The sequence below is a fragment of the Tachypleus tridentatus genome, chromosome 4 (assembly GCF_004210375.1).
Source record: "Tachypleus tridentatus isolate NWPU-2018 chromosome 4, ASM421037v1, whole genome shotgun sequence".
In the NCBI taxonomy this organism is placed as follows: Eukaryota; Metazoa; Arthropoda; class Merostomata; order Xiphosura; family Limulidae; genus Tachypleus; species Tachypleus tridentatus.
Window position 1 is genome coordinate 38,348,229 of NC_134828.1, and position 13,580 is coordinate 38,361,808.

General features: G+C 33.7%; 1 protein-coding gene across 5 annotated transcripts in view; it reads right to left on the minus strand.

Annotated features, from left to right (window-relative positions):
• Positions 1 to 13,580, minus strand: part of LOC143248876 (clotting factor B-like) — a 56,614-nt gene that overhangs the window by 24,683 nt on the left and 18,351 nt on the right. For all 5 annotated transcript variants that reach the window (XM_076497750.1, XM_076497749.1, XM_076497752.1 and 2 more), the window contains 2 exons: positions 2,594 to 2,709; positions 1,718 to 1,974 (listed from right to left, as the gene is read on the minus strand). In XM_076497750.1, the coding sequence (XP_076353865.1) occupies positions 1,718 to 1,974; positions 2,594 to 2,709 (373 nt within the window). The remainder of the gene's footprint in view (positions 1 to 1,717; positions 1,975 to 2,593; positions 2,710 to 13,580) is intronic.

A 13,580-nucleotide genomic window follows, 5' to 3' on the forward strand; every position in this document is an offset into this window, starting at 1 on the left:
TAACAAGGGAGAAAGAATTGGATCAAACTTTAAAAAAAGGGCAGTTAAGTGATGAGTGAATTTCTGGAATATTTTAAGCTACTATTAAGTACACCTATAAGGTGATTATACCAATAAATATACTCTTTCTCCACCCCGTAATGTTTCAAGGAGGCTTAAAACTTAACACCAGAGTGCGTGTCGTGTAATTGATACTAAAACATTATTACTATTTAATATTTATAAGTTGACCCTCAGTACTTCCTCTAAATTAATTTCGGACCAATTAAAATTCACCTCTACTGAACTCACTAAACTGTCGTAATGTGTTGGAGTGTATAAATATTGAAGTTCGTATCCTCATAACACTTTTACCTGATTCTAAAAGTTCACTTTTTAAAGATATCTATAAGAATTCTTGAAGCCAGAAGTAAAATGAATCAGTCAGAGAAAAATTCCAAATTCTGATTATATACAGTCAGAATATGTGCATATATATAAAGTTTTCTGTCTTACAATATTTTTATTTGAAAACTACATGTTGTTTCTTCTTCTGTGTCATTAAAATATTCAAAATCGTTATTTTAGTAGTTTTATCTTAAGATATCTTTTAAATCTGTAGTTTTTATTGTGTGGTAGTTTTGACATTTATAGATCCGGTCATTTTCAGTCTCGTGCAGAACAGCAAAACTCTCAATACGTGGTGTAAGTAGCAGTTTAGCATAAGGACAGAAACATTTATGCAAACGAATTGTTTATCATCATGCTAAAAGCTTACAGGGGTTTTATAACTATTGGTAATACCTAAGGTTTACAATTGATTTACTAGTATGAATTTTTTGCAACCAGCAGCAGATAACACAACACTTGATGAAACAAGTGTAATTGATAACACTTAAACCTGGCGAGTGTGGTGACCAAGTTGAATATACAAACTCTTACTTGTGTTTAGTGAACCAGTCCTTGTCAGTTTCAGCAGTGTTATTTATTGCACTGAGACAGGTCAGTTCTGTTTGAATAAAATGTTTGCTGTGGAGAAAACCCGGTCTGATTCAAGGTTTAAGTATTAACGTAACCTTTAACTAGAGAAACTATAGGTAGCCGACGCCATAAAACTTTGAAAGGAGAGACAGTTTGATGAAAATCGTGTGAAAACTAATCACGTGACTGGACTACATTGTCTCATTGATCTTTATCCTAATGTTTGTTCCATTGAAACCTCAATTCATTCTCGATTTTACTTGTGTGCGAGTGTTTGTGTGTTGTTAAAATATCTAATTGACAGAACTACCATGGTAACCAACTCTGCGATTTATTTTATAATAGATTTTTATTTTTGTTAATCTTGAGTTCTGATTGCACGTTGTTGATGTAACCTTTTGTAATCGCCTTTCTTCAAGTACTGGTTCTCATCCGTTCAGATCTGACAATTCAATGTTATTATATTCAAATATCAACGTTATTTCTTGCACAACTCTTAGTTCGAGCTGTAATGAACAATTTACGACAAGTCAGGTAAAAATATATTCTTATAAAAACAAATTAACTTTAATGTAATCAGTTCTTTTTGACTAAAATAACTCACCAGTTATTTCATCAGTACAATGTTGTGACTAATTATAATAATAATCCATTATTTGAGAAGACAATGTTCTAATTCTAAATTTCAAAAAACAACAAAGAAATAGATTTTAAGATCCATCAGTCATAATAATCAAGTTTTAATATTCAAATTTACCGAATGACGTATCTCCCCAGCCAGTTATTGTAGCTCTTCTTCCGATAAAGTCTTCACGCACAAGAGAAGGCTTAGGTAAGCAGACTGGTGTAACTTTATTATTAAAGCTGGCTGATCCTTTAACCTTCAAAACAGCAATATCGTGATAGTTCTGGCTGGGCTTGTAACATTCACGTACAATAACGTCTTCCACATCATATTTTGTTCCATCTTTTAGAGTGTGACCTCCCACACGAAACGTATACACAGACGGAGAACTGTAGAAGAATGAACGAATTTGTTCAAGATGAAATATAAATTTTATAGGTGGTAATAAATCTCATTTCTTACTATTCAAATTTTCCCAAAACAGAAATTATATAATTATATAAATATAATTATTATATTTGATGAACGTTAGAAATCCAGGTTTATATGACATTTTAGGAGTGTTTACAGTTTTCAACTATTTTACACCCTCTCAACAGTAATAACAATTTTTGTAACTTGGCAGGAACTGATGTTTTATTGTAACGTTGCGATTGTTTTGTATTTAATTTCAAGAAGTAATAAAGAATATTGATCTCTTTTTTCAAACTTGTACTCTTTGTTCCCTATTACCTACGCATAAACACTAAAACAGTTAAAACCATGTCCTTTTATGTTTGTAATTTTGAGATAACGTAACCCGTGGGGGCGTTATAATGTTACGGTCAATCCAACAATTTGTTGGTAAAAAGAGTAGCCCAAGAGTTGGCGGTGGGGGGTGATGACTGCCTTCCCTCTAGTCTTACACTACTAAATTAGGGACGGCTTGCACAAATTGCCCTCGAATAGTTTTGTGCGAAATTCAAAAACGAACAAAACGCTTGTAACCGAAAATAAGCTATTACTTACACAGGTTCGTCTGATATCTTAAAACAGTGGGCAGCACTTATGACATAATTAGGCGATATAAGAGCACCACCGCAAAGAAATCTTTCAGAAAATGTAGACTTTCGCGAAATTCCAACCTAAACTGTGATTGATATATAAATGCATTTTAAATTACCACTACAAATTCACATTAAATAAAAACTATTTTATAGCATTCATACCTAAATAAAATGAAGTGAAACAAATAAATCTGCAAGTTACAAATAAAATATCACTACAAGTCGCTGGAAACAATTAAACAAAAGTACTGTATATCTTGTTCAATTAAAATATAACACCCTATTCTTTCTCTTCAAAGAAATATCGAGCCATTTCCTTCTAGCGTTTAATATGTTGTATTCTTCTTGAAAAGTATCGTAGAAGAGTTAAAGTGAGGTCAACAAGGAAACCGTTTAAACGCATTCTATTGAAGTTGAGATATTGTTTCGAAATTATACACGACTCGGGTCTTTTGTCTGAACGTAAGATAAAAACATAACAAAACTGGCCCTCATCAGTTTCCTTTTCTAAGTGATTAAGATAATAACTTAACAGGACTGTTATATTGATACCTAATAAAGAGGTTTAGGATCGCCATATATAAAACTCAAAATAACAGTCGTATACCTTATCATGCATCTCCACTGTGGTAAAATTAAAATTAAATCGATACTACGAAATGAAAAAAAAAAAAAACAGTAAAAAGTAACTGATGAGTAGATGGATCTACTCTTTCGCGGATCTAGAACAGGTGTGATTAGCTTTCTTCTGAATGGTTGTAGTTGTCTTGCCACCAATGGTGTGCTTATTTTTAAGATTTTCCGTAGACCACAACCTGAAGTAAACATAGAACTTCACTTTTATAACATTTTCTAAAAAAATATTGGAAATATTTAGAGTAATTGTAGCTGTTATTGTAAAACAAAGCTCAAATAATTTACAGATACACAGTTTTATTTCTAAATTTTATTAACATCATTGTACCTCAAAATCTACGATATTGTGCTCCATTATTTTCTTATATTATATACGACATGACCATGTAGTTAATTCACGCGACTCGTAATCTCAGTGTCGCGGGTTCGAATCCCCGTCACACCAAACATGCTCGCTTTTTCAGCCGTGGGGGCGTTATAACGTGACGGTCAATACTACTATTCGTTGGTAAAAGAATAGCCCAAGAGTTGGCAGTGGGTGGTGATGACTAGCTGCCTTCCCTCTAGTCTTACGCTGCTAAATTAGAAAACAAACAAATCATTCAGAAAGAGAAGAAATTAAAAAATAATCAACGTATACTAAAAGGTAAAACGTGAGGCAGAAAAATAAACGATAAATACAACATCGACTTGATCGTGAAGAAACTCAGCGTCGACATATATACCGTAATACTATAATAGCTAAGAATTAAAATCAAGAACCTCATTACAAGTACCACACAGAAAATAATAATAACAGAGCCATCTAGAAAATGAAAGGAAAAATGTTTTGATATTACAAAAAGTAAACCTCAGACTTGAAGAATATTTTAACAACATTTAAAATGATTATCCAAACTCAGAAATGTTACTAAATAGGAAAATAAATATTGTTGATTTTAAATTGCTATTAACGTAACCTTCCACACATTGAATAGAATATATCCATGTGAATAAAGTAGAGTTCTAAACATATCTTCGTTTTCATCAAATAAACATTATCTGGCTCTTGATGTTTATTTAACTTCGGAACTACAAATAAATAAACGCTTTTATATCCTTGTATTATTTTAGAGATTCATTGACAAAGATTTCTGGTTAGAGTTGAAGATACGGAATATACATGTAACTTTGAGCTCTGTTTTTTACATATTTTCATTATTCTTTGATATAAAATAACACAAAAATATAAAAGTTTTTATATTTTTTGTAGCTCATGCTCACCTGCTGGTACAGCAGTAAGTCTACGGATTTACAACGCTAAAAGCAAGGGTTCGATTCCCTTAGATGGACTCAGCAAATAGTCCGATGTGCCTTCGCTAAAATAAAGCCTTCACACATTTGTAGCTCATAAGTTAAATAAAGACTGAAAGCTAAGTAATGTTTATTTAATAAGTAGATACGTAAATACTATTGGTGTTAAAATAATGTATTGATACAAAAATAAAACTTTTGCATCAAGATTAAATAGATGAGAAATACATGTCAGACAAGTTAACATGGAATGTGAAATGTTTAACGGCAAAACGATTAACTGAAACTATACAATTTCTTTAGAAGAAACAATCTTAACAAAAGTGTTTTTATTTAGTTAAAATATCCACTAAAAATAAATCATGAACCACTTAAAATTCCTCACTTTGAAAGTGAAGGTCCGGAACGTTCTCCGACGTATTTGGATCTGGAGTTTTCTCAGGACAACAAACAACTGGGATTAAACCAATCCATTCACAAATTTTAGCATATTCATTAGCTACATTATCTAGTACTTTAGGGCAGTCAACAATATTTTTACATTTTCCATTTTTGTTTGTACAAGGGAAAGAAATGCCACTTCCAAGAGAGGTCAAGACGGACTTTCTCAACAAAGATTTTTCTGAGATTCAGAAAAATGTATATAATATTATTACCTAAATATTGTTCATCCATATAACTCTAACATGCGAATATTATGTGATGTCCTTCTATCAGACATGTGCTTAATTTAAGTTATGTTGACTTTAATTCTTCATATCACTAATTTCTGTGATATTTAACGTACACGTGCTATATTTAATAAGCTTCTTCTTTTCATGACCCATTTTAATGTTCGACAGTCATCAAAAGTTGTTTTCTGAAATGTACTTCTGGTCTCTGAACAGAGAAATTCCAATTGCTATGTTGTTTGATGATTGGTTGAATAATGATACATGAAATTAGGCGCAGAAAGAAAGAAACGAAAAAAGATATTCCCTTGCAGTGAGGGGTGGTATGAAGTGTACAAAAGGGAGCAAATAACCAATCGAGCTGATGGAATCACGTGCTTGTACCTAATTAGTTGCGTCATTTAGTTTGTAATATTAAAATGAATACTCGCTTCCCGTACATAGAACAGGTAATTTTTCGGATGTTTCATTATAGAATAGTGCACGTTTAATGTAAATAATGTACATAAATGGACAAAAACAAATCACCATCGGCAATGTAAGTATGTCTTGGATGTGCATAAGTAACGTCAAAGGCTTCGTGCTCTAATTTATTTGGTCTGTTACTGTTAATTTAACATTTTAATATAACTAATATTACAGTTATTGTACTAACACTTAATTTCACATTTCCAAGGATTATACAATTCCAAGATGGTAAGAGTGGTTATATTTAACATATGCTCCTTTTCAAAATGTGTTTAAGTTTTTGTGTGAGAATAAAAAAAAATGTTTACAAGAAAAGTGTCATATAATATAAAGCGAAAACATTAGTCTCAAACCGCTTCCTTTATATGAATTTGTTTGTTAGTTGTTGTTTGTGTAGTTAATCACAAACTACACAGTGAGAACTCTGTGTTTTGCCTACCATATGTGTCAGAACCCAGTTTGTAACGTTGTAAGTCCACAGACTTGCCACTTAATTAGTAAAACAGTTTATTTCTCGTATTCCTTTTTTTTAGATTAATCATAGAAAACATAATTATTGGTTATTGTGAGAACATTTCACTAAATCATATCTTCATTATAACAGCTTTATTACTTTAGTTTTTAATTTAGCTCATATTTTAATTAGTAATGCTTGAAAAAAAATATTTCGTTGATGTGTGTTCATGCTAGATTATGACAGGTTCAGAAGAATAAATTTATGTAAACTGTAGTGAAAGCAAGGCTAAATTAGCATCTTTCTAAACGAACATTCATAGAGTGCAACATGCTATTTTATTAAGATTTCATTGTTATTCTCGCATATTTTGTTTGATGACGAAACTTTCGAAATGTGTGTAACCAAAGACTGAGCTAAGCCTAATATTTTAATTTCTCTCAATTTTTGTTATTATCCTTAGTATATACAGTTTTACGTTGGATTGACCACAACGAAGACAAATAACTACATAGTAATATTACACACCCTGCAGAGAAAGTGGGATGATGCACGGTTTTGAAAGGACTGAGCTGATTCAACTCTTTATGAACACTATTAGTTTCTACAAAAATGGCACGTGCTCGTTAGTACACCGAACAGAATTTATATCAGAAACAAAATCTTCACCTCTGCTCTTACTACAAGTGTAAGTCGCACTTATTTTAGAGAAGAAAGTTACAATTCATAATAAGTTTTTATTACAATTTATAATAAGTTGATTATATTCGCAATCTGACTTGAAGTAGCGATTTTATATAAAAAATAACTGGTTATTTTTCAGAATTCCTCTTTCCAAGAATTGATACTTAACAATGGGCTAATTGTTTTTCAATCTTTTGTAATCATGTTATTATTATAATGAGATGATTATCTCCTTAAGAATCCCTATTCTTGTCTTGTAAAGAGGTCCTGGTATGGTATTATGAATTCAAGCACTCTCTGCCGATAAAAACGCCTTCCAAAAACAAAATCACGAGTTGCATTTTGGGCCTGAGGATGCGCTTTGAAACTTACGAAATATTCCACTGTTCGTTTTTTTGAAATACGCACATAGTCATCACCACCCACCGCCAACTCTTAGGCTACTCTTTTATCAACTAATAGTGAGATTTACCGTCACATTATAACAGCCCCACGACTGAAAGGGCAAGCGTGTTTGGTGGAAGGGGGATCGAACCAGTGACCCTCGGATTACGAGTCGAGTGTCTTAACCACCTGTACATGCCGGGCCTCCGCGGTTCGTGAGTCAAATATAGCCCAACAACTAGTAGAGAATCTGTCTGTCTGTTTGCAATCTTTGTCGCAGTTAAGTCTTATTTGACCTCTTTTTTTCCCTGTTGGTAGTAAGTGTAACAGATGTATATTTATTTTAATATCTATGTTTGTTTCAGTTTAGTATATATTAAGAAAGCGTATGACTTATATTGTTAAATGTATATTGGGAAAGTCTTGCCTATTCTCAAAATTATGTATATTCTCGAGCGTTAGAATCAACTATGTGTTAGGTTGTCCAGAAATAAATGTCATAATTCTCAAGATGTCATTTAGAAGCTGAATATTTAGTAACTTATCGTTGGTTGGTTTGGTTTAATCAAACGTTTGTCACTTACAAGGCTTTATTAATTGTCTGCTGTTTCAACTCTACTCGGAGTACGTTTTGCAACCCCCAAGGCAGAATGGACAAGAAGGACTTTCATCTGATTTCTCTCTACGACTTCAAACTTGAACAAAAAACTACCGAAACTACATGGAACATCAACCAGGCATTCGACCATGGATCTGTTATTGAACGTTCAGGTAAACGTTGGTTCTAAATATTTCGGCATGGATATGAAAGTCTTGAAGACCACGAAGGTCGTAGAAGGAAGTCATCCATAAATTAAAACACATTAAAGGAAGTAGTTGAGACAGACTCTCACACAACAGTACGTGAGCTTGTAAAATAGCTAGGCACAATCAAATAAGGCATTGCCAACCATCTGAGTGCAATTGGAAAGATGAAAAAGTTGGATAAGTGGGGTCTGCGTGAGCTGACTGAGGATCAACCAGATTGGTGTTATGAGACCTGTCAAGCATGACGCTCTAGAAACTGAACGAATTGAGAATCGAAGTTCTGCCTCATACATCCTTATAACCCAGACCATTCCCTCCAGAATTTTCATTTTTTCAAACACTTTCACAACTTTTTGAACAATAAACGTTTTTGAAACCAGGCAGCTGCAGAAAAAGCTTTCAGGGAGTTCATTGACCATAGATCAACAGTGATTTATACTTTTCCAACCTTCGCATTTCTAAAACCACATTTATTTCTGGACAACTTCATTATACATACTTACGTAAATATCATTCTTTTTGAGCCAGCTGAATTTTCGAGAATCTCGCCAAATCACAATAAAAGGCAGTTATTGCAGCAAACAATTTAGTCATAGTGTTGGTCTGTTACAGTCAGTATATTATAAAACCTCTAAAGTTATAATTGTGATAAACGCTTATTAATCGGAAAGCTACAGATATTTCACGAGAAAAGTTTAGAAATTTCGAAAATAGAAACCGTTCAACTTCAGTGAAATAACTTCGAAAGTCAGTATTTTTACGAGGTCATTAGATATTGTTGTTGGTGAAACATTTACATGTGCTTCAAGTTAGCTATCCGTCGAAAGGAATGCACAATGTACAAACTCGGACTTAATTCGATCGTCACGGACCTCGATAGTCGGGAAAATATTGAGTTCCAGACCAGATAGAAGACTGAATATTGTTTGTGAGGTTCTAAAACTTTTCTATATATACTATTTGTAATAACTATTGTTATAAATTGTATTGGTAATTGTATGTTAAAATAAATTTGCGTTAAGAAAGAACATTGTGAGTATGAACATTGTTGGGAAGTATCACAAATTTAAAACATATTGAGATTTAATTAATTTTATAATTTCCGGTGACATGAAATAGTTTATTTTATTTTGAATTTCAAGCAAATCTCCACGTTCCTAATTTAGCACTGTGACTGACTGTAACAAGTTAACAACCCCACGGTTGAAAGGACGAGCATGTTTGGTGTAACAGGAATTCGAAATCTCAAATATCGAGTTGACCGCCCTAACCACTGGCCACGCAGGGAGTCTATGAAATCGTTATACGTAACGTACGTAATATAATAAATCAGAGACTCGTGCAGGATAAATTATAATATGTAACAATGATAACTGGTTTAGGGAGAATGTTATTATAATTACTACCTAATGGTCAGAGTATGACGAAATTACTTTGACCTCTCTCAGGACAATGTTCATGAAAGTAATTATAGTAGCATGACTAGCAGCTAAAAACTAATGTCGGTTTCTTTGTCGAGGGCCCGACATGGCCAGGTGAGTCAAGGCGTTCTACTCGTAATCTGAGGGTCGAGGGTTCGAATCGCCGTCGCACCGAACATACTCGCCCTTTTTAGCCGTGGGGGTGTTATAATGTTATTGTCAATCCAACTATTCGTTGGTAAAAGAGTAGTCCAAGAGTTGGCGATAGGTGGTGATGACTAGCTGCCTTCTCCCTTGTCTTACATTGCTAAATTAGGGACGGCTAGAACAGATAGCCCTCATGTAGCTTTGCGCGAAATTCAAAATCAAACCAATTCTTTGGTAAGTGTATGGTGGCTTATTAAGTGATATTACTAATGTACTTATTAATGCATAAGAGCTATTTCGGTCTATCTTCAAGTATGGAGAAGTGATCTAAGTCGCACTATAAGCCATGTTTGTCCCAGTTTTACCAGAAATAATTTAGCGAATTATACAGAAGTCTATTGGATAACGTTTGTCAGTAAATAGTGATGAAGTGGTTCTGGGTACCATTTCATATAATGTATGTAGTAATGAGTTTTGTATTGTTTATAATTTGGTGATACGTTTTACTACTGCATATATATTCATGTTGGTCATGCATGTTCAGTTACTAGTCTTGTAAATTTTGATCACTTTGTCTGTCACAGTTCAATAGTTTTCTTTTTTACCCGTTAAACTCCAAGCATAACTTGTACATGATATTTATGTCGTTTACTCACGTTAATTTAGGGTCATAGGTTAAGCCTAGAAATTTGGTTAAAGTAGTTTTCGTATATAGTTTAAGTGGATCTTTTTCGTGTTTTATTTCTTTTGTAAATACTACCAGTTGATTTTCGGGAACATTTGTATTTATTCTGTATTTTTGAGAACATTCCTCAATGTGGTTTAATTAGATTTGTAAATTTACAAGCAGAAGGTCTATAGACCATCACGCATTTCTTAACAATCCGATTTGTAGCATCGTAAACCTGTAGACGTAACGCTGTGTGGTGGTAAAACCAAACTTTAAAAATGAATTGCTTCTTTCCAAACATACAAACTATCAAAAATACTGATGCTCCGATTGGTTGAAGATAAATGCTTTTATTGTCCTAACCAAACTAGCAACTTCCAACATCTTTACCCACTATCAAATTTGAAGTTCATTGGGATAATGACGACAATTTTTTCTTTTCTGGACACTTTGAGAACCAAAACATAGGTTTTACTCTCTGCATACACAAAACCGACAATTTCTTTAAGTTATATTTCCTTCTACCAAGAAGAGGCCAAACGCTTATCATTCCATCATTTGTTTCTTTTAACCTACAGTTTAATGCTAACTGTCATTTCTTGAACATAAAATTAAAAGCATTGCCGTATTTTCAAACAATCCAATTTTCCATAGTGTATTACAACAAATTGCCTTCTTACAGCAAGAAAAATATTGTGTTATAAAAAGACAGAGAAAGGCTAACTTATGTTAATATGAAACCCCATTTATATCGACTACAACACAAATACTGTGTATATTGAGAAAACACTAAGTAATAATAATTCTGACATGAACGCGAACGTCTAAACACAATTAATATAACCTAAATTCAAATACAAAAATCACACGTCAAGATAAACAAACAAGACGTTTATTTAAAATCATACCAGTTACGTGAGATAGCCTATGTAAATGAGAGTGTTGAAATATTTTCTAACCATAAAAAAAAATTCATTACATACGAGGTATGTTAAAAAAATACGCGGACTGACGTCATAAAATAAATTGTACTTTATTTAGAAGTTACAGGTGTGGGACCCCTTCAAAGTACTCTCCTCCCCAACGCACACACTTATCCCAACGGTGTTTCCACTTGTTGAAACACTCCTGGTACGCTTCTTTTGTAATGTCCTCCAGCTCCTTCGTCGCATATGCCTTAATCTCGGGAATCGTCTCAAATCTTCTTCCTTTCAAGGGTCTTTTGAGTTTGGGGAACAAGAAAAAATCGCAAGGAGCAAGGTCAGGTGAGTAGGGGGGGGTAAGAACAGTGATCGAGTGTTTGGCCACAAACTCACGAGTTCTGAGGCTGAATTTCGCAGCAACGCGGTGCATCTTCAATTTTTCGGTCAAAATCTCGTAACAAGATCCAACCGATATCCCACACTCTTCAGCAAGCTCCCCTGACAGTCAGACGTCGATTTGCCCGCACCAGGGTGTTGATTTTGTCGACGTGTGGGTCGTCAATTGACGTGGAAGGACGTCCAGGACGCTCATCATCTTCAATGGACTGTCGACCATCCTTAAAACGTGCATGCCACTTGAAACATGCCGTACGCTTCATAGCAACATCACCGTAAGCCGTGTTAAGCATAGCAAAAGTTTCAGTCGCAGATTTTCCAAGTTTAACACAAAATTTCACAGCAAGTCGTTGCTCCTTCAGGTCATTCATTCTGAAATCCGCCAAACGAAAAAATCGCACTTCACTTAAAACCGCGTAGCTAATACACAAATGAAGATATCTGCAATCGGGAAATGGCGTTGTAATCAGCTGATCTGTGCAAACCTAGCGACACCAAGCGGATTCCCCTGGAACCAACTGGAGCCGCGCAATTCAAACAGTCCGCGTATTTTTTGAACAGCCCTCGTATGAAAATACAAACAACGCCATTTTTCTCCAGAAGAGGGATTCTAGCTATCAAATAGATACTGAAACCAACAATAATTTTATACAAAATTAATAACTACATAAAACGAATTGAAGAAAGCTGCTTTAACAAACACTTTGCCTTCCAGTGCACAGTACCATGTCTGTGGACTCACAACGCTAGAAACCGGGTTTTGATACGAGTGGTGGGCATAGAACAGATAGGCCATTGTATTGCTTTGTGCTTAACTTCACACAAACAAACAAATGCTTCTATAACACAAACAACTCACTAAGTCACTTTAAACTGAACCTATGTCTACGAAAAAATTCGAGGTTCGGGGTCGTGAAGGTGTTGACAAGTTTATTGCCAGGAAACGTAAGACTGAAGATGACATGGATGTCTCGAAACCAGTTTCTCTAATTTCAATTCTTCTGATAATTTGTTTCATTGTTTGTAATGTACCAATACTTAACTAGTAATTTAATTCATTATTTGTTTACAAATTTTGTTTCCATAATTCTCAATCTTTAATCACCAGAAAAACAGTCATGCAAATGTTGGTCAAATAATAATTTTTTCTCCAAATAATATAATTCAAACACATTGTTCTGAATATATGTGTATTCTTTAAAATTCTCTATTCGTCAAGTTAATAACAGTATTAGTAATGTTACATTTAAAATAGTAACGTACACTGATAACAGCTCGTTCAACGTGTCTTACAGTTATTTTACCTGTTTTGTTTGATACATACTATTTTAATTTTAACATAAATTGTAAGACATAGTTTGGTCGCACTTATAGTAAATTAACTAGGATATATTCCATAACTTTCATATGAAAGTACAAATTTATGTTTCTTGCCCTATCGCGTAAACCTTAACAAAACTTTCATGTTAGAACTTTATATAACATACGAAATGTGAATTTCGTATTTATAGCAAACCTACTAAGGCTATATGTTGCCATCCTAATTATGAACTGACCAGAATGAAAGTATCTAATTAGCAATAAACTGCCATTTAAATTCACGCTAAGAGAGATTTACTGTTACTTTCATAATGCACACACAGTTTAAGTCTCTCCAGATCTCAAATTCAGAGTTCTACCACAAGGTCGCGCTAGGTGTTAACCCAACATTATCCCCTTCTACAGCTTCAGAAAAACGTTGTAATTTAAATTTCAAAGTAATTAAAAAGGTTTAATACATGAATGATTAATTCAAAGTTATTTTTCTTGGATAAATATTTTAAGCACTTGCTATAATGTTTTGTTTTGTTTTAATTATGTTGCTATGGCATCCATCATCAGAATCGAAAATGTTTAACAAATTATCACTTTTATATTACTGTTTGTTTTTTAATTTAGCGCAAAGCTACATTAGGGCTATCTGCGCTACACATCCCTACTTTAGCAGTGTAACAC